The following is a 22432-nucleotide window of genomic DNA, read 5'->3' on the forward strand; positions in this document are numbered from 1 at the left end:
GACACTTAAAGCAGGAAAAATCATGTTGGGCCGGAGGAACATGTCAGAAGATTGGACGTCGGGCCAATGGATCAGTCAACGTATCGACAGAAGGCTTCGGGCCATGGATTCGGGCATCGAGCCAAGAAGAGCGGGTATTGCGCCAAGGATATTGGAGTTTCGGAGTCAACTGGCCGATTGGGCAATAGGCCGCAGGAGAGGATGATGCGCCAAAGAATCGGACGAAGCGTCGAGAGACCAATGACATGTCGGACAACTTGATTAATGCTTAGTATTAATTGTCTAGATCGAAGTGTGTTTTACATGTGCAGGATTAACTATGATAGCAAGACATGAAGCAAAATGAAGTCCCGAAGTCAAGATCGAGATCATGTTGGGAGTTCGAGAGTTCATCGAAAGTCCAGACATTCGTCGGAAGTTCTGCGGGAACCAACCGAGAAGTCACGGAGCTTGCCAAAGAAGCTCGTCAGAACTCACCAAGAAGATTGTCGTGAAGTCCAAGAGCTTGCCAGGAGTCCGTCGAAACATTGCCGAGAGTTCGTCGGAGATTCGCTAGAAGATCGTCGGAAGCTCTCTAGAAGAATTGACATAAGGATTTGTTTAGCTTAGAATATGTCTTAGGAATCATAGTTAGCACGTAATTGGGATTGGATTTGGGCCAACCCAATTAGGGTCCAGCTAGACCCATGTAAAAACTGTTTTGGGCCAAATAAGAGGCCTAACAGTGTCCCAAGAAGACTCACCATCGTGGCACAGTCTTCGAGACTGTGTCAGGCGGTGGTACTGCCAGTTTGGGTGATTGTACCGCCCCTAGCAAGGTGTCAGGCGGTGGTACCGCCAATCTGGGCAGTGGTACCACCCAACACAGCCTCCTGGGCGGTGGTACCGCCCAGGACAATGTTAGCCAAACTGACACTAGGTAGTAGTACCGTCCAACGTAGGCGGTGGTACCGCCCATGCCTAGGGAACCTGGGATGAGATGTTTTTAGGCTCTAAGTTTGAATCAACTTGAAGCCTATAAATACCCCTCTCATCCCTGGCTAAAACACACAAGTATTGAGAGTAAAAAGTATAGAAATGCTGCTGCAATCTTATGTGAGCTCCTTTCATAGTTCTAAGTGTTAGAATAGTTTGAGAGAGGAGTGAGTGGGGTGTAAGGGTTATCTCCTAAACCTGTCAAAAGGAGTGAAACTGTAAAAGGGTAGTTGGCCTTCGCCTATTGAAGGAAAGCCTCTAGTGGATACCAGTGGCCTCAACGGAAGAGGAATCAGAGGAGTGGATGTAGGTCACGATTGACCGAACCACTATAAATAGTCGTCTTCTCTAGTTTGCATTTATTCTTGCTATTACATTACTGCAAACCTCTTCAATAGCTTACTACCTTTAATACTTTTACGAACTCGCTTTCAAGTTAAGTTTCGGAAAATGGTTTTACGTCGGAAACGATTTTATCGTACGAAAGTTTTTAAACCGACGTTATTTTACCGCTGCACTAATTCACCCCCCCCTCTTAGTGCCGACCATGATCCTAACAATTGGTACCAGAGCCTCGTTTTTCATATTTGGTTTAACACCCAAATTGAAATGGCTCTTTTCGGCAACTAAGAGGGCCACTCTCTCATTCATCCTCCCTTTTTCAATGGGACGAACTATACTTATTGGAAAACTCGAATGAGAGTTTTCTTGCTTTCGTTGGATTTGAATTTATGGCACATTATCGAATCTAGTTTTAAAAGGTCTTTTCTTCCAATGAAAGATTGGAATGATATGGAGAAGAAGACATTTTCATTAAATGCTAGAGCTATGAACACTCTATTTTGTGCCTTGGACAAAATTGAGTTTAATCGGGTTTCTACTTGTGAAACAGCTTTCGATATTTGGTGTACTCTTGAAATCACAGATGAAGGAACTAGCAAAGTTAAAGATTCAAAAATTAATTTTTTAATACATAATTTCGAACTTTTTCGAATGAAGCCGAGCGAAACCATTATTGACATGTACACCCATTTTACGGATGTCGTCAATGGTTTAAAAACTCTTGGTAAATGTTTTTCGAATTTTGAACTTGCTAACAAGATTTTACGATCGCACTCTAAAACTTGGGATTCAAAAGTAACTGCAATTTAAGAATCAAAAAATTTGAATACCTTTCCGATTGAAGAACTAATAGGGTCCTTGATGACCTATGAAATGACGTGCAACGCACGTAAAGAACTTAAAAACTACCTTCCAAAGAATAGGAAGGTTTTTGGACTAAGAACAATCGAAGACCTCTCGAGCATAAGCTCAAGTGATGGTGAACTTGAACTCACTATGAAATTTTAAAAGTTTATGAAACAAGAATTGAAGAACAAAAATAAACTTAAAAAGAACAAACATACTTGCTTTGAACGTAAGAAGAACACAAAGTGGTATGAATCGAGCTCCTCCGAAGACGATGAGAAAATCAACAAAGGCAAGGTGGCAAACTATGCCTTAATGCCTTACGACGTTGAGGTAATCAAAATGCCTTTAATTTACTTCGAAATTACATGATGCTTTTCATGATACATTTTCCTTTTTTATTTAGTTTAGAATTAATTTTTTTTAAAATTACATGTTTAATAATTTAATAATAAAAATGTAAAAATTAAGAATTATGCTTATCATTCTAGTAATTTCGAAAATAATCATGAAAATTGCATGTCTATGATAAACAAAATGATTTTGATTAAAAATACCTTATGAAATCATGCTAAGAAATAATAATATGTATCATGTTGATTTCCATAATCATTTCTCGATTTTGATTAAATGAAATCATGTTTAATTTGACGTAATGCATAATGGTGTAATGAAAATATTAAATGTTTTGATACCATGATTGACTATTTTATGCATGAAATTTTAAAAGTTATACATGATGATTTGGTCTTGATGGTTTTTATGACGAAATTCATTTTTTGATCCTAAACATTGATGCATATTTTTATTTGGCATAAAAGAAAATAACATGCATGCATGAAATAAATCACATGAATTAAAACAACTAAAAAGTGGAAAGGTTTCTTCTTGAAAAAATTATTTTTCCGACTTTATCATTTTTCAAAAAGAGAAATTAATGAATCTATTTGTATTGCTTTTGTGAATCTCTTGAAAATGATCTTGATTTAATGATTTAAACGAGGTTTATCTTGATTTTTTGAAATTTGTAAATTGAGATTTCTTATGCTTAAGTCAAGATTTTATATGCATGAATTAATATCTTGTTCTCTTACAAGATTGAATGAATTCTATCTTTTTCATGATCTCCTAAGAATTCTTTACATTATTTATTTAAGAGGAGATTGTTTATGTGTTCTCTTATGACATCTTTTAAGGTTTATGACTTGAATTTTGTTATGTAAAATTCTTTGAATGTATGAAATATATCTCATCACCAAGTTCTTTTTGATATTCTTTATGTGATGATATGAATGCATGAAACACACATGATATTATTTTGATGCATGCAATGATAAAATATTCATCATGAAAAATTATTTTGATATTCATATCTTGATTTTTTTAATCTTTGTTACCTTACCTTTGTCATAATTTGAATGTATGAAATAAGGGTCTTCCCTTCTTTTTGACAATGACAAAGGGGGAGCAAAACGTGCTAGAAAGCAAATTTGCTAGCTTGCACAATTCAAAAAGAGGCAGGCAAACTTGCTAGCTTGCTAATCTCGAAAATGAAGCAAAAAGTGCTATCTTGCAAATCTCAAGAGAAGCAATGTTTGTCAAGTTACACATTTCAAAAAGTGGCAAAATAGTCCACCTTGCATATCTCAAAAGATGTAAAATTTTGTTAAATTTTTTATGTGTAAAATTTGATAGCTTGCATACTATACATTTGCATACCAAAAGTGCTATCTTGCCTATCTCAAGATGCAAAACATGCTAACTTGCACTTTGCAACAGAAGCAAAATTGCTAGCTCAAACATTACAAAGGAAGCAAAAATTTGCTAGCTTCCAACTTGCACATTTCAAGAAGCAAGAGTTGTTTTCTTGAACATCTCTAATTTGCTAGCTTATGATGTAGAACTTGCTATCTTGAACTCTACAAAGAAGTGTTATCTTGCCTATCTTAAGAAGCAAAAATGCTAAACTTACATATCTAGCAAAAGTTACAAACTTGCATAACTCTAAATCTTTGCTAGCTTGTACGATGATAAAAATGGATATTATGTTTTTTATACCATGTATTGAACTTAGATATCTCAACACCTAAAAACTGGAACTTCTCCTTTTTGTTGATGATAAAGGGGAAGTATGTTGATGTCATACATGATTTGATAATGACATGTTGCTTAGATTTTTTAATCCAAAAGTTTCTATCAATATGGCATATTGATAGAGGGAGTATGTTTAAACTTCGGGAGTTAAGGTTAACCCCGTCATCAATTGGTTGTCATTATCAAAAAGGGGAAGATTGTTGAATCTCGGATTTTGATGATGAAACCAATCAATATGTGTTTATGTTTTAATATGCGTTTTGAGTGACGCAGGATGCTTCGATCAGGATGAGACAATTAAAGCAGAAAAAATCATGTTGGGCCGGAGGAACATGTTAAAAGATTGGACGTCGGGCCGGTGGATCAGTCGACGTATCGACAGAAGGCTTCGGGCCGTGGATTTGGGCATCGGGCCAAGAAGAGCGGGTATTGCGCTAAGGATATCGGAGTTGCAGAGTCAACTGGTCGATTAGGCAATAGGCCATAGGAGAGGACGATACATCGAAGAATTGGACGAAGCGTCGAGGGATCAATGATATGCCGGACAACTTGATTAATGCTTAGTATTAATTGTCTAGATCGAAGTGTGTTTTACATGTGTAGGATTAACTACGATAGCAAGACATGAAGCAAAATGAAGTTCTGAAGTCAAGATCGAGATCACATTGGGTATTCGAGAGTTCGTCGAAAGTCCGGACATTCGTCGGAAGTCCGGGCATTCGTCGGAAGTTCTATGGGAACTAGCCAAGAAGTCGCAGAGCTTGCCAAAGAAGCTCATCGGAACTTGCCAAGAAGATCATTGTGAAGTTCAGGAGCTTGCCGGGAGTCTGCCGAAACATTGTCGAGAGTTCGTCGGAGGTTCGTCGGAAGATCGCCAGAAGCTCGCCGGAAGAATTGACATAGGGATTTGTTTAGCTTAGAATATGTCTTAGGAATCGTAGTTAGCACGTAATTGGGATTGGATTTGGGCCAACCCAATTAGGGTCTAGCTAGGCCCATGTAAAAACTATTTTGGGCCCAATAAGAGGCCCAAATAGTGCCCTAAGAAGACTCACCATCGTGGCATAATCTTCGAGACTATGTCAAGCGGTGGTACCACTAGTCTAAGCGGTTGTACCGCCCCTAGCAGGGAGCCAGGTGGTGGTACCGCTAGTCTGGGCAATGGTACCGCCCAACACAACCTCCTAAGCAATGGTACCGCTAGACCTGGGTGATGGTATCGCCCAAGACAGCGTCAGCCAAACTGACACTGGGCGGTAGTACCGCCCATGCCCGGGGAACCCGGGATGAGATATTTTTAGGTTCCAAGTTTGAATCAACTTGAAGCCTATAAATACCCCTCTCATCCCTAGTTAAAACACACAAGTATTGAGAGTAAAAAGTATAGAAATGCTGCTGCAATCTTGTGTGAGCTCCTCTCATAGTTCTAAGTGTTAGAATAGTTTAAGAGAGGAGTGAGTGGGGTGTAAGGGTTGTCTCTTAAGCTTGTCAAAAGGGGTGAAACTGTAAAAATGTGGTTAGCCTTCGCCTATTGAAGGAAGGCCTCTAATGGATGCCGGTGGCCTCGACGGAAGAGGAATCGGAGGAGTGGATGTAGGTCACGATTGACCGAACCACTATAAACAGTCGTCTTCTCTGGTTTGCATTTATTCTTGCTATTACTGTTAGGATCAAGAGCACTAAGAGGGGGGGGGTGAATTAGTGCAGCGGAAAACTTTCAACGATTAAAACTGCGTTCGTACGATAATAGCGATTTCGGTAGAAAAGCCGATTCGTAAATCACTTGAACTTGTGATCAAGCAAGATGCAGTTAAAGCAAGTCTATGAAGGCAGTTTGCAGTTATGATGGAAATTAGAATGTAAGCATAAACTGAAATATGATGTTCGTACGATAAAACTGATTTACGTCTAAATGCCGATTCGAAAAATACTGAACTTTGAAACATGATCGTAAATGCGCAGAAGGCAATAAGCTGTTATGGAGGTTTGCAGTAAAGATAATATGCTCAAAGTAAATGCAAACTGAGATTTAGAGTGGTTCGGTCAATCTTGACCTACATCCACTTTTGGCTTCCTCCACCGACGAGGTCACCGATGTCCACTAGAAGCCTTCCTTCAATAGGCGAAGGCCAACCACCCTTTTACAGTTTTACTCCTTTTAACGGGCTTAGGAGACAACCCTTACAGAATTTTCTCTCCTCTCTTGAAAGATCAGAACTTGGAAGAAAAGAGGAAGGAGAACTTTTAACTCATACAACACTTTTGAGCTCTAAAAATCACATAGTAAGATTAGGATTTCGATGGTTTTTGGTTGCCCTTTCATTGCTGAAAGGGTGGGGTATTTATAGGCCCCAAACCAGTTTGAATTCCGAGCTCAAAACTGTCATCTCCTGGAATCCCGGGGTCTGGCGATTGCACCGCTTGGCAGAGCTCAGAGGCTGAACCTCTAGGCGATGCCACCGCTTGTCAGGGGCGGTTGCACCGCTTGGCAGAGCTCGGAGACTGAGCCTCTGGGCGGTGCCACCGCCTGACAAGGGCGGTTGCACCGCCCAGTCTTGCTCAGAGACTGAGCCCAAGCGGTGCCACTGCTTGCCTAGGGCGGTTGCACCGCCCAGCTTTCCTGGGAGACCCTCTCCTAGGCGGTGCCACCGCCTAGTAGGAATTTTGGTCCAAATGGGTTGATCCATTTGGCCCAATTTGGGTCTATCAAGGGCCCAATTGCCCCCAGATTAAGTTAATGGGATCACCTCCCATTCCTAACTTAATCTTCATGCTAACTATGATAATTCTTAAGATAATTCCGGCGAGCTTCCGGCGAACTTCCGACGAACCTCCGGCGATGCTCCGACGGACTTCCGATAAACTCCTGGACTTGCGACGATCCACTTGGTGAGTTCTAACGAGCTTCTTTTGGCAAGCTCCTGGACTTCTCATATTTGTTCCCACAGAACCTCCGACGACCATCCGGACTTCCATCGAGCTCTCGAACTCCCAACGTGATCATAGTCTTGACTCTGGTGCAACTCCTGCTGCATGTCTTTCTTTCATCGTAGTTAATCCTGCACACTTAAAACAAAACTTCGATCGAGACAATTAATCCTAAGCAATTAACTAAGTTGTCTGGCATGTCATTGGTCCCTTGACGCTTCGTCCGATTCTTCGGCGCATCGTCCTTTCCTGCGGCCTATTGCACAATCGGCCAGTTGACTCCACAACTCCGATATCCTTGGTGCAATACCCGCTCTTCTTGGCCCGATGCCCAAGTCCACGGCCCGAAGCTTTCTATCGATACGTCGACCGATCCATCGGCCCGACATCTAATCTCCTGACATGTTCCTCCAGCACAACATGATTTTTCTTGCTTTAATTGTCTCACCCTGAACGAAGCATCCTACGTCACTCAAAACGCAGATTAGAACATAAACACATATCAAGTGGTTTCATCATCAAAATACGAGATTCAACAATTACCTTACTGCAAACCTCTTCAATAGCTTATTACCTTCAATACTTTTATGAACTCGCTTTTAAGTTAAGTTTCCGAAAATGATTTTACATCGGAAACAGTTTTATCGTACGAAAGTTTTTAAACCGACATTATTTTACCGCTGCACTAATTCACCCCCCCCCCTCTTAGTGCCGACCCTGATCCTAACAGTCTTTATATTATTTGCAGTCGTCATTCTTATGAACATTAAACTAAGTCTATCATATCTTTCCCAAGCCTTCATTTCATTAATTTGTTCTACAGTACTTTCATTAGTCAAGTCTGCTAGCTTTTCAACAAGCAATGCTAAATCAAGATCTAATACACCTAGTGTAAATTCCACATGCTCTAACCATTCTCAATAATTTGATCTAGAGAGTATAGGGACACTAGAAGCATATGAATGCATAGACGAAAGTACCACAGTAAAATATAAAATAATATTAATGTTTTGAGTTTGTCAAAAATTTGATGAACGATGTCATCTATATTACATCTTTAGGTAAAATATTGGAATATTCACTCAAGATCATCTACGAAGGACTGATACCATCCTTTACGGAATAGTTTTGTTACCTTTGGATATACAATCCTAAATTGCAAGGATATCCAAAATAATATCATCCTACCTCATCACATAATTATTTGAAATAGATTCTCCTTTGGGATTATCTAAATCTCCTAATTATGTGTGTCATTGTAAATATTATTTTCTTACTGTAATTTAGGACTAATTCTTTAATATTATTTTATAAGTTATTGGTCTATGTCACTTTGGTGGCTACAAGACCAATACAATAATATAAAATATAATTAAAAATATCTTATAAATGATAAAAATTTTATTATAATTCACATCACAAAAGCCTATCATCCTAGGCCATTTTGGCAACTACAAGTCATATAAAACTTAGCGAGATGAGTTACAAATAATATTTATCAATTTTTTTTAATTTAATTTATGCTAAGCAGTTCAATAGTAGAATAACAACCATAATAATCATTGAACATTAATTAGCAAAAGAAAAACTCATATGATAATCATGATAATTATTTCGCAATGATAATTATTTTATAATTTTAAATATATATACATGTGAATAATCAAATGAATATCCAAGAATAATAATTAGATTTTATTTATCATATGTAAAAAAATATAATCAATAATTCATATAAGAAAACTATAAAACTAAACCACAATTTATATTTTTTTAATCAATGATTAATTCCAGTCAAATACTCAAAATATAATCATGATTAAATTCAATCATAATTATAATGAATCATATTTATCAATTTTACAATTGAAAATATAAATTAGAATTCTCAATTTCATAAGGGTAAAATTATAAATATTTGATAGAACATAAATTAGAATTACGAAATTTGTAAAGGGCAGAACTATAATTTGACAAAACTAGCCTCGAGGGCAAAATTATAAATATGTCAAAACCCTAATTTGTGTGCGGTGCTGCTGTTGCCCACGCGCGGCCCTATCGCTGCCACCGTAGGGCTGCGTCTGACCACACGCGGCACTACCGTCGTGGGGTCGCCTTTGCTCGCGCGCGTCCGCTGTGGTGGTTCCTACCGTGCATGGCAGTCGCCGGTGCACAGCCTACCTGTGCACGACCGCCGCCGATGCACGGCTCCTGCCTGTGCACAACCGCCGCTTGGGTGTGGCCAACCGACACGCAGTTGCCACTCAGATGCAGCTCCTTCACGCGTGCGACCACCGCTTGGACGCGAGTTCTGCCGCGCCTACTGCGCTGCGGTGCGCAGGCTACCCAGCGCAACAGAATCTTGGCTGTACACAACAATGTCGACGGTGACCATTGCTGCTTCACGATCATTAGAGAATATGTGTCATTCATGCATCATGATTATTGGAGAATAGGTTATCATTCATGCATCGTAAATAAAATAATAAATCTAATGTATTTGATCTCAAGAACATAGGCTCTAATACCAAATAATCTTTTATGTCAGGATTGAAATCAAATAATTAGATCTGGTTTAACGATGTGTACCTTTTTGATGTTATTTGAAAAGAGATCTGGATATGCAAATATATCATCGTTAATCTAAGATCGCTATCATCTTCGCTATTAAACTAGATCATTTCCCAAGAAGTCTTATCTATTTATAGGCGAGAGCAAAGGGTCTAAGATAAGTAATTAGAAAAATTCTTTCCATCAAATTATCTCTTAAAGAATCTTTTTTTTTTTTTTGAAGGAACCAAAGTCAAGTCAATGGCGACGAGTTAATTTTGATCAGTGATTTACCATTGCAAAAGTAATCAATGCTAAATTTAAAATGGGGATGGCTATAGGGATCACTTACTGCCGGAAATCTCTGTCCGGTCCTTTAATCGCAATGACATTCTATAAGAAATTACTAGCATGTTGTTGTTATTGTTTCTGTGATCCACATTGGGTAATCTTGTAGTTCTAACATGCAGGTAGAGAGCATAGTTCTGAGTATAATTTCTATGCTGAATCTCCGGCAAATGTTGAAGCTGCTGTAAGTGAAATTGGTAGTGTATTTTACTGCTATGTCCATGACATGATGGTAGCTCTATTCTCTTCAGATGAGCTCTATTTATTTGTATTCGAATCAGATGTGAGCCTCAGAAAATGTCTGCATAAAAAAAAACTAGCCAATCTTTTCGTGATGTTTTTGACTATGGTCTTATGCAACTCAGTAAAGATCTTCACTAAGTTCCAAGAGATCATGAAGATGTTATCATCGTGGGTCTCTATGTGTGTGTTGGGTAGGAGGGGCCTTCTATGTGTGTGTGTACATTGGACATCAGATGGGAACTGAACAAATAGGTAAGATCTAGATAGCTTTTCTTGGTTTCGAGAAGTGCTCCTTTCTTGTTCTAGGGCTAGGGCTTGGTTTGTGTACTTGTTAGATGATTTTCTATCAAGTTATAATCAAGCGTTCAACTTTGTTCCCTCCCCCAAAATAAATTTTCATTATAGGAAAGTTTGAAAATTCTTTGATGTAATTTAATCTTAAGTTACACCATGTTAATGTATTGAAGTATTTTCATTTCTTTAATAAATTTTTTTTTCTTATTCGATAAAACATCTTAAATAATTATTTTTATCTTCTATTATTTTCTTCGATATAAACCTGCAAAGATATTAACATGGATATTTAGTTTTCTTTAGATCTTGCTGCAGAGGAAAAAATTGGAATATTACAGATCGTTTGTTATTGTTGTCGTCTTTCACAATGTACCAATTACATTGCAGAAAGAATAGAATGGCCGGAGAGGAGGGATGAATTCAAGAAGAAGGTTAGCCACATCGTCGGACGGTCCCAGGAAATGGTGTGAGCCTGATAGCCTGACAAGAGAGAGTGAAGCATCACGGTGCACGAGGCGGTGGTGGCCGACATGCTTGTTTTAAGCGAGTCATAGCGTGGGAGATATCTGTCATTTGCTTCTTTTCTGAGTTGTAATGTAATCAATCTCTTGCAGCCTACGTGGATTTTCCGATTTATCAAGGCTTGTATTTGTGGTCAAAAGCTGTAAATGATGTCGTTTTGTAGGGTCTTATGTGATTTTGGGAGAGACCTCTCAGTGCTGGAATGTTTAGTATTCCATTTGTTTTGTGAATTTAGCCTCTTATTTTTCGGATTTGTGATCTAAAAACTCATTCGTAAGTAAGTTAGTTACATTTATTTTGAATTACGTGACACGGATGTCTAAAATCTTTTCCACATGCTCTAATTTCTTGCCTTAACTCGAGAGATTATATAATGTAACCTATACCCTATAAAACAACTCCGGATGTGTAATTATTTTATCTTCAACAGCAAAACTAAGTGTTCTCATTCGCAACTGAAACACGAAAATTACGATAAATATATTCGACAATAAACTAATAATAACGACACCAACATAACAAGATCAAATTTTTAGAGGGATTAAAGGAAAAATTACGGAAGAACCTGCGAGGTTTCTTCGAGCAGCGGTATGCGATCGTCGAGCGCTCGCGGACTCGGCGATTCCGAAACCAACGAAGAAGCAATCTAAGGGATGTAAAGAGGAGGAAACAAGAGAGAGAAGGCCGAACTTTGGAACAAAGTTGGTGACCCAACCGGGCTGCTCCGATCTCGATGAACTGCGCCTACGAACCAACTCGTGCCGGAAATGCTGCGCAATGGGCTTTTCGGGAAAGGAGGCGTTCTCAGAGTCTTCTTTGAAAAGAAGACGTGATTTGAAAAATCCAAACAAATAGAGACCTTTTCCGAAAATTCACCATTCATCGAGTGCTTATAAGCAAATCTTCAAATCCGGACAGAGAAAGCCCAAAGTAATGTTTGTTTCGGCAAATCGCCAATAGATAAAAGCCAAAACCAGCTCACATATCCCTAATCTTGCCCGGCCTTTTCCGACCGCTCTCTGCGTTGGGCCACCGTCATCGGCGCCTCGCCGGACCTCAGCTTTTCCGTTGTGAGGGCTCCCCGCCTGTTTCGACCTCCGCGGCGGCGGGTCCGACACGAACAGGCCCTTCGGTCATCGGCGAGGAGCACAAGCTTCCCTGGTCTGGTTCCTTCTTGGTCGCCAACCTTCCCCTCCCATCTGTCCCGATCTTCTGCTCCTTCTCTATATTTCTTCGCCAATTTTGCATCTTTATCGTATTTTTAGTCTCGAATTTCCTTTCTTCCTTCATCCTTTGCTCTTGATTCATTCTAGATACGTGTAATTTGGCTTGATTAAACGTCGACGATTGGAATATGGATGAAAAATTGTTTCTTTCTTTTACTTTTCTCATAATATGTTCAGTCTTTCCTTGATATCGTTATTCACTATCTTGGATGATTGCGTTCATTTGTTTCTTTTGTGTTACTGTTCGAATATGGAACTCTAGCCTTTTCCTTCCTGACTATTTCTTGATGTTGTGCTTCTAAGTTCCCTGTGTACTCTGTTACTGTTATGCTAATTAGAATGATAGATCGATTCGTTTACTTCTTTCGATAATTTGAACAGAGTCAAGCACGGATTCGAGCATATGTGCATTCAGCCTCCGTCTAGGTTTTCATGTCTTTAACAAAACCGGTCATATAGGCAACATAAACCTTTTGCATGTGAAACTGCAAGTAAAAAGTCTAATCTGCTAATGATTTATTTCGTGTGATTAAAATTAATGCTTACTGTCTGAATTCTCTATGAACTCGGTGTTGCTGGTGTTTGACAATTTTAGTTAATTAGTAGTAATTTTCTGTTCTTTTAGCTTATCGAAATATTTGTTTTTTAATTTTTTTTATAATTATAACGGAAAATTAAGAAAAGCTATAATCATAATAGATGACATCTTTTTATTTTAACTATAATCTGCAGTCTGACTAGTTAGCCCACTAGTTGGACTAGTAATATGACCCAAGCCAAGCCTTTGCTTGGTCTTGACTAAGTCGTTTTGGTTACGTCACTAAAAAGGAGGCTGTCCATGATGTCATATGTTCTCGACTAGAGCAACTAACATTACCTCTGTAGAGATAATGAACATAAATTTGTTTAGAAGACTTCAGATTGAACTCAATATGATGTTTTGGATCTGACACAATGAATTCTCTGATAATATATAATTTGCCTCATAAATATCTTGGAATTTATATCGATATTAATATGAAATAAGTTCTAAATTTTGGTTCACTGAAAAACTAAGAGATTAATGTGAATGCTTTGACTTCTCTTAGTTTAAGGCATAAAGACACTCCTCTAGCAACCTCCTTTGGTTGAGAAAGTCTCATTCTCAAGTCCTGACTATTTTTCTGATTAAGATAACTGTGAGAGATCAACAAAGATTATAGGATTTTAGAAATAACTTCGAATGGGCTATAATTAGTATCTTGTCTTTTATATGCAAATTCAATTTGAGCCAAAATAAGATCCCACAAATGAATATTCTTTTTTACATAATTTCTTAAAAGAACTCTCGAACTTCGATTGACAACTTCAGTTTTACCATCAGCTTGGGGATACAAGAAGGAACTCCAGTGAAGATCGATTCCTAATTTCTCCTTAGAGTACATCAACTTTAAATCTCTATTGGAAACAATGGGTTAAGAAAAACCATGGAGTTTTACTTCTTTGACTTTTTGTAATGTGCTCTTAATGGGTTAGCAGGTCCATTACACAGGGTACATCTCATTATCAGCATCTACATTCGGAGAGATACCATGTTCATTTTACTATCGTATTCTTTTGACTATTTTGTTGAGTCTCTGAATCTTACTGTTCATGAATGCTAATCTCTAACTACTTTTTCCTGTCATTGTTAAGTTGTAGGTTACACTCACCTTGTGTATGAAGCTGTTTTTAGAGGTTAAACTTCCATTGCCTAGGATTCCTTAAAAACTTTTATTCACCATAACCATAATAGAATGTTCATCCCTCTGGATTTTGCACAAACCGACAACAAAATCCAGTATAGATTCCTAGTCCTGGTCCATGAGCATGAACTTCCATAATGGTAGATTCTCTTAAAGAGCATTGAGGAGTATAGAGTTGGTTGACCTTGAAAATATTACCATCATAAAGTATGAATTAATCGCTATTGCAACTTTGACACTTTTTCCAAGTTTCCTTGACATCAAGATTATCTTTGTACCACTCTCAGGATTTAATCCTACAATATTTTATGGCAATTAAATGCATATGGCATATGTCCTGCTTAGAGAAACAACAATAATATTTTGAACACTGGACTTATCCTTTGTAATAAAATTATAGACTTGCATAAGCTCAATCTACGTAACATGTCACATGATGAGTTTTTGTTGATTGGTGAGACATGTTAAAGCTTTATGATCATGATAACGCGCATATGACTTCAAAAGTAATTACTGATTCTAATAATTTAAAGCTCGATAGGGTGCATAGAATTTCTTGTTGTAAACAGAGCAATTCTTACGATATTCATTTAACTTTTTGCTAAAATAGACAATTGGTGTACCATCTTGATTAAAGATAGCACTAATTTCCATATCAGGGGCATCATATTCAACTTAGAAGTGATAGAGTATCAGCTTTAGTTGTTTTACTTTTGAGAAATACAAAGCTGGTTTGAGCCTTATTTGTCCATTTAAAACCATCTCTTTCAAATATTCAATATTAGAATCATGATGGAGTTGGCTTTTATAAACTATTGATAAAGAGAGGCAAGGCTATGAAAACTTCAATATCATGCAATTTCTTAGGTGTAAGTCAATCCACCTTGCCAGGCATCTTGATTCCATCTTTAGATAAAACATAACCCAGAAAAATGAGAGTAAGAGTGAAAATTTTGTATTTCTTAAGTTAGTATGTAACTTTTGTTCTTGCAAAGCATTGAAAACATTATGAAGACGTTGCATACGTTGCTCATCATTATTGTTATAAATAAAGTGTCATCAAAATATATGATAGCAAATTTTCTAATGAAGTGTTCAAAAATAGGATTCCTAAGATGCATAAATATACTAGGAGCATTAGAGAGATCAAATTGTATTATTTTTTATCCCTTGTTTTGAATGTTATTTTCATTCAGGTCTCACGTAGATTTGATGATAGCCAAGATAAATCTTGGAGAATATATATTGTCCCATGAAGTTGGTCAAATAGATAATAAGGATGGGGAATATGAAGGTATAGTCAACAGTAGTCTTGTTCACAACTATGCTTTTGACACACTTTCACCAAGGTCTATCTTTTACAAGTAGAGCTAACATAACATAAGGGTTTATGCTTTCTCTCACCAAATCCTTAGTCTATCTTTGTAGCTCTACATGCTCCTTCGATCTCATTCTATAAGTTGTTTTGTTTGGTAAAATAACAGGACATATAAGATTAATGCACTATTGAATCTTTCTCATGGGTGGAAGTCTAGGATTAATATCCTCAAGTACAATATTATGGAATTCTTCAAAAGAATACTTTATGATAGGAGAATATCTCCACTATCCTCATTCTCCTCCCAAACTATGATAGCATAGGCTTGACACCTATTTTCAACTCCCTTTTGAATCTAAGGAGGGTTTAATCGTTATTTTTCTCTCTTTTTGATGGTTTAGAAGAAATTTTTTGTTACAGAAGGACCTAAAACAATTTTAACCTTCATCCTTGACAAAAGCATAAGTATTTTTAGGCATTATGAGAAGTTATTGTATCAAGGATGCCTAAGTAGGTGACAAGTATTCATAAGAACTAGTGTAGTCAAAGGCGCTAAGGTACCAATGCTCGAGGCACTTGCCCGAGCAAAGTGAAGCACTCCTAAATATTAAAATTTTTAAAATATATATTATGGTTGATAAACATGATTATTAAAATAAAAATGACACATCAAATTATATTTATGTAAGGTATCAATTTACATTGTCTAGATCCAATCACAAAAATAGCAATACTAAACAAGATTAGCAAGTATGCTACCATGATCATCCATCACTTATCACATTCAGGAAAAAAGAAGTGCAGCGTGAGATTTCCCCTCCCTCTAAGCTTCAGTGGGACAATGCACTCACTACTCTTTAACACTGTAAGCATTCAGGTATTTGCTTGTATGGGTTTGCATGCATGTATTCTCTGCACTTAATCTTTGGTCTTCTGCAAAAGTGAGAAGATACAATCCATGATTGTGTTCCCTCGAGCACTTGAGAGAGATACAATTCAAGACTAATGTGATGGTATTTTATGTTCCCAACAATCAATGGAACTGCTACAGATGTGAGGGATGGCGTCATCACCATCACTTCTTCCCTCTCTCCACTTTGTCGAGAGAACGACACAATGGACCAATCGTCAGTGTCATTTAATGTCTCTTGCTTCAATTGTTTCTTGAGCTAAGAGAAAAAGGAAGAAGTTATTGGGGGTTGCGGTGGAAGAGGGGGGAGGAGGTGGCTGTGGCGGAGTAGGAGGCAGGAGAGGGGTGCTGTTGGAGGTTGTGGCAGAGGAGGTGACTATATCGGGAGAGCGATGTTGTTGAGGGCTACGATGAAGGAGGAGGAGGCAGCTATGGCGGAGTAAGATGGGGAGGGGTGCTGTTGGGAGCTGCGGTTGAGGAGTAGGTGGGAGATGGGTGCTATTGGGGGTTGTGGAGGAGGGGAGGGGGGAAGGCCGACTGCAGTGGAGTAGGAGGAGGGAGAGGGGTGTGGCGGAGGAAGCGACAGCAAAGGAGGGAGAGGGGTGCTGCAGCGGAGGAGGAGGTGGCTGCTATGCTTGAGGAGGGAAAGGGCGACGACAAAGGAGGAAGGAGAGAGAGAGAGATTCTGAGAAAGGGTTTGCTGAAGATCACACTAGCATGAAAGCCTCTTGTTGGAGGAAGACGTCATCACTGTTTGCAGATGGAGGGGAAGACATCGTCGTCATTCACCAATGGAGAGCAAATCACCGTCGTATAGTTCATCGACTAAGTCTTCTAAGGGGGACAATGATTTGTGTGTGCAAGGGGAGGAGGGTTGTGGTAGTGATCAAACCAAATCAATGATCGGGCCTATTTATATTAGGTTCGACCTTGGTTCGATTTGCCTCAGGCGGGTGCTTGAGCTGCTTGGCACCTGCGCTCGACTGAAATCGCCCACCTAGATCACTTACCAAGCACTTAGGCCTCACCTCGCGTCGCTCGAGCGCCTTCGTGAGCATTTGGTGACTTCCCTAATAGTACAACATCACACCATAGTTGTTCATGATTGAACACCATAGTTGTTCATGATTGAAGATGAAATAAGACAATGCATGTTAATTATGATTGCAGTATCTTTTTGAAGCCATGAAAGATTGTAAGGTTGAGGATATGTCTTCGTTTTTAGGTTTAATTTATTTATTATCTTAGTAGAGACCTCATTCTTGATCACAAACTTTTTCATGACAAGCGTAATTGCTGTGAAAAGTATGCTTTTTTAATCATTGCCCTTTTATTTCAATCTGGATAATATTTATTTAAATCACCATAGTTTGTTCATGATCAACATAGATAATATCTTCATCTTCTTTTGAAGTGATTGCATAAGAATCTTTTGTTGAAGTTTCCAAATAAGTTTAAGATTCCTCATTCACCACATCATCATTTTCTTTCTTAATTGGACTGTCAGTTTTGCTTAGGTCATTCAAAAGCAATATACCCATAGTCATGGCATTTAAAACATCAATGAAAATTCTCGCTAAAAGAAATCAAGGGGTGCTTGGAATTGGTCCCACCATCTCCCTTAGAGATTGTCTTTTTATGTAGTTTTCATAATTTAAGTAGATTTAGAATTAGAGATATTCCTCAAGTAAATGAGGCATCATGATCTATAGATTGAAAGTCATTCCGTGAAGCTTATTTTTGTTTACTTTGAGTGCAAGCTGACAAACATCATTATAACTCAATAAGGTTGTAGTTGAACTACCTTATGTATCTTGAGCTCTAGAATAGCAAGATACCTTGTTGTAGTTTGCCCCTTTGGTCTAATAAGGTCACATTTCTTCATAAGATCAAATTCTGTTATGTAGATCTCTTTATGTTTGACATTTTAAAGTTATGAAACTTGAAAAGAACATTTTGTCTATATTTGTCAAGAAGATATTCATTCTTGAGTTTCTTTGTCAATTTTCCCATGTCAAGATCCTTTCTTCTACCTTAATATTTTCTTTTTTCCTTTGAGATTTTCGGACCATAAAGAGGCATGCTTCATCGACTTCATAGCAACAAGCTTGACTTTCTAGGAATCATGATCCAAATCACTGTTTCTTTGAGCATGAGAAGGCATGGAATCATCTCTTAAAGGTTGATTTCAATTAAAACAGAAAGGATTAACATTGTCCTTAGCCTAAGAGATATGGCTTGAATCATTATGTTGAAAAGGCTAAAAATGACCCAAACGATGTTGAAATCATTGTAACATTATGATCACATTGGTGATCACAACAATGGTAACCAAGACCCCCTACCAAATTTGATTATGAGTGGAAGAGAAGAGGACTGAAATGGATTAAAGAAAAGATAATCAAGCTCCAAATAGAAATATCTAAGGGATACATATATGATCCTCTGAAGGATTCTAATTGGGGTTCAGTCTTTATGAATCTCTACTGAGTCCAAATGAAAGGTGTTATTTCTAAGTTTCATGTAGCCTGAGTTTTTCTTTTTGCTTTTGATGAGTTACAAGGACTTTGGGTCCATTTCAATGGTGCAATTCTTCTCTGTGAACAATGAAGTGAATACTATTTAGTTATTATTGCTGGCATAGGTAGATCTCTCGCTGACAATATAGCCTCTTTCTGTTTATGTTGTTGTTGTCACACAAATATATTCCCCAATTTACTGTATGCTAGTCTCATTCATATTTTCTTATTATTTCAAAATTATATCTTTGTTGAAGTATGGTCTCTACTTAAAGTGCTTCTTTCAACAGCTTACAAGCACAGGCAACCATGGGTGATATGATAGATTTATCAGGGGATGGCGGTCTTCTGAAAACAATTATTAGGAAAGCCAAAATTGATGCACTTGCACCATCAGAGAGCCTCCCTCTTGTTGATGGTATGATAAATTTTTAAACTGCTTCTGCACTGCAGAAAAGCTTATGTCTTACAGAACCCAACTTCTGTCATTTCTTTCTATATTATATACTCATAAGTTTAACAATAGCATAGTTGGTTTATTTCATCTCCCATGTATTTTTACAAGATCTATCATAATTGTTTTGAAGAGAACGTCTTGTCTATTTTGAAAAAGAAAATGAGGAAATTTTTGTGCTGAGAGAAACTTATTTTGTTACAAGACAAATTTGACTCAGTGTCCATGAAATTGACTGCATCTTTTGCTTGACAGATCTAGTAGTCGAGAAATGGTCAATGTAGTTGATATAAGCATTTCTTGATCATGTTTTGAAGTTGTCATTATTTTCTCCTTTTTCCTCTTTTCTGTGACCTGCGTGTTTTAGCAAGTCAATTGTTCTTCGAATTTCATATATAATAACTGGGTTGTAGTTTCATCAATGTCTGTGATTTTAATTAACAAACAATAAACTCTTGGAACTTGATCAATATTCTTGATGATGAAACCTGTATGAGCTCCATGTCGAAATCTGAAGAACTAGTCGTGATTGAAGAACTGAAGTCTGTTTTGAATTTAGAGATTTTAGGCATCTAGCAATGCTTTTCTGATTGATGGAAATAGCCTTTAGGGTGAGAATAAACTAACCGTTGATGTACTACGTTAGATGGCCTTCTTGACAAAGCAATAGCATCATACTGCTGGTTGTCCTGTCAGAATTTGTGATCATATGAGCTAGTCTACTAATTCTGCTAATGAGAGAATAGTGGACTGAGGACCAGGAGGATGCTATTAGGATGACTAAGCATGTTTATTGCTTTTTTTTTCCCTTGTTTTCCTCGTCTTTTTGATTGACTTGGCTTCCTGTCTGATCTTGTGGCAGTTCATTACGAAGGCACGCTTGCTGAAACTGGTGAAGTTTTTGATTCAACGCATGAAGATAATACTGTTTTCTCCTTTGAGATCGGAAGTGGCACTGTCATCAAGGCTTGGGATATCGCTCTAAGAACAATGAAGGTGAAGTGTATAATGTCCACTAGTGAGATTCTTCATATTAGTATTTTAAAATATCTGATTACATAACTGTAATTTTGTTCAAGGTTGGGGAGGTTGCAAAAATAACTTGCAAACCAGACTATGCCTATGGAAGTGCTGGTTCGCCACCCGATATACCACCTAAGTAATCCCCATATATTTATCTAGTGGTTCGAGTTTGTAATTGTTAGATTATGATATATACTTAATCAGGAACTTTTGTGAGTGCAGTGCAACTCTTGTCTTTGAGGTGGAGTTGGTGGCATGTAGGCCTCGGAAAGGTGCAAGCCTTAGTAGCGTCTCAGATGAAAAAGCTAGGTTGCTGTAAGTTTAGACATTCAACTTCTGCCGCAATAATCATCTTTATTTATAATTGCTGACATCTTTTTGTGGGTCAAATTTGAGCGACCGTATAACAAAACTAATATGTGCTGCAGGTTCTACTTGTCAACCCTTTTTCATCTTTCTTTTTGTACTTTGACTTGTTAGCATGTCTCTTAAGACAAAAAAAGAAGAAGGAAAAACAGATCGACTCTGTGACATATTTCCTTTTATAATTGATCAGATTTTGGTAAATTTTCTTTCGTGGGACATGCTTGTTGCATGCTAGATTTTGGTAAATTATCATCGGGTGGCATGTCATGGCATGCAGAAATTTTACTCTTTAAACATCAGTTGTCCTTAAAGTGTACAATGATGTTTCTCCTGTACTAATTTTGATTCAGGGAACTGAAAAAGCAGAGAGAGATGATTGCAGCTAGCAAGGAAGAAGAGAAAAAGAAGAGAGAAGAAGCAAAAGCTGCAGCAGCTGCTCGAATACAAGCCAAGTTAGAATCAAAGAAGCACCAGGGTAAAGGCAAAGGGAAAGCAAAATAGTCGTTTATGTTTCGTCCCTCGACAGTTATTTGCTACAATGGTAAAGTTGAATTCGAAACCGAGACACTACTTACCTTGTCTCTGTGTCACTCAGAAATATGTGCCTTTGGGTGACTTCATATAAACAGAGAAATTTCTGGTCAGCCGAAAAATAAGAACAGCAATGCGGTTGCCATTCTTCTGAACGACGTTTTATGTCCTCTGAACAAGCATAGTTGCATGTTGATGTATGCATTCATTGTCAAAGCGTAGCGTAGAGACCAATTCTTGCACACAGTGATCCCTACATGGTTGAATGTTTGACATATATATGCACGCTAACCTATGAAGATATCGAAATATACCATACCAAAGTGCAGTTTAGGGTCATCGTTTAACCAAAAGTATGGAAACGTTGTGTTTTTTCACTTGGGCATTTTTGGTTATCCGGAACTATTTGAGTTTTCTATCTTCATTTTTTATGGTTGACATTATCAAACATAAAAAAATTTATCGGGTTAATTACATATTATCTTTTATAATTATTTATTTTTAGTATTTTGATCTTTTAAAAGTTATATTATAATTCTTATATTTACGAAGTGAAATATTAAAATCTTTATGTTCGATTTTTCATATATATATATATATATATATATATATATATATATATATATGCCAATAATCTATTCAAGTTGTGCTAAGGCGAGCTGGTTGGAAGCGCTAACAGAGTTCTTTTACTTACGCATGAGGAGTTACAGCTTTCCCTTACAGCGAGAGAATCAATTGAATCAATTGGAATGTGTTGGCTTCGTTAATTCTTCTCTAGCGGTTGGGGGGCTTTTGATCAAGCAAAGTTACTCAAACCATTCGTGTTGCACTGTGACCTTCATATTCGACCTGCTTTAGAGACCAACATAGAATAGAATTCAATGTATTTTGTCGTATTGTTTGTGTAAATGTCTCCTGTATTCCATCATTTCACTATGATTGGACAAACATTTTAAGATTTTGTGTGTTCGTTGGGTGCTGAGTAACGAGTTGAATAAGCATGCAGTACTCACCATACATGTATGTATCTACCAACCCAAATATACACATATCACTAAGACATTGATTTTATTGTAACATATATCATGTCTCGGTGACCAAATGATTCATACAAACATCATTTTTACAGTATCAAAAGTGCATGCATATCTAGCACAGAATTGTTTGGTCGTGATTTCTTTTATTTATCAAATGACATCCTATGCAAATCTTAGAAATA

At 37.6% G+C, this 22432-nt stretch overlaps 1 protein-coding gene across 1 annotated transcript; it reads left to right on the forward strand.

Moving 5' to 3' along the window:
- The first annotated feature begins 11888 nt into the window (after positions 1–11888).
- LOC135634696 (peptidyl-prolyl cis-trans isomerase FKBP20-1-like) lies at positions 11889–21455 on the forward strand. The gene is made up of 6 exons (XM_065145213.1): positions 11889–12303; positions 19130–19257; positions 20156–20289; positions 20373–20452; positions 20539–20631; positions 21033–21455. The coding sequence occupies exons 2-6, from the start codon at positions 19149–19151 to the stop codon at positions 21181–21183; spliced, it is 567 nt and encodes a 188-aa protein (XP_065001285.1). The 5' UTR covers positions 11889–12303; positions 19130–19148; the 3' UTR covers positions 21184–21455.
- The last annotated feature ends 977 nt before the right edge of the window (positions 21456–22432 follow it).

Source organism: Musa acuminata, chromosome BXJ3-4 (genome assembly GCF_036884655.1).
Source record: "Musa acuminata AAA Group cultivar baxijiao chromosome BXJ3-4, Cavendish_Baxijiao_AAA, whole genome shotgun sequence".
NCBI lineage: Eukaryota > Viridiplantae > Streptophyta > Magnoliopsida > Zingiberales > Musaceae > Musa > Musa acuminata.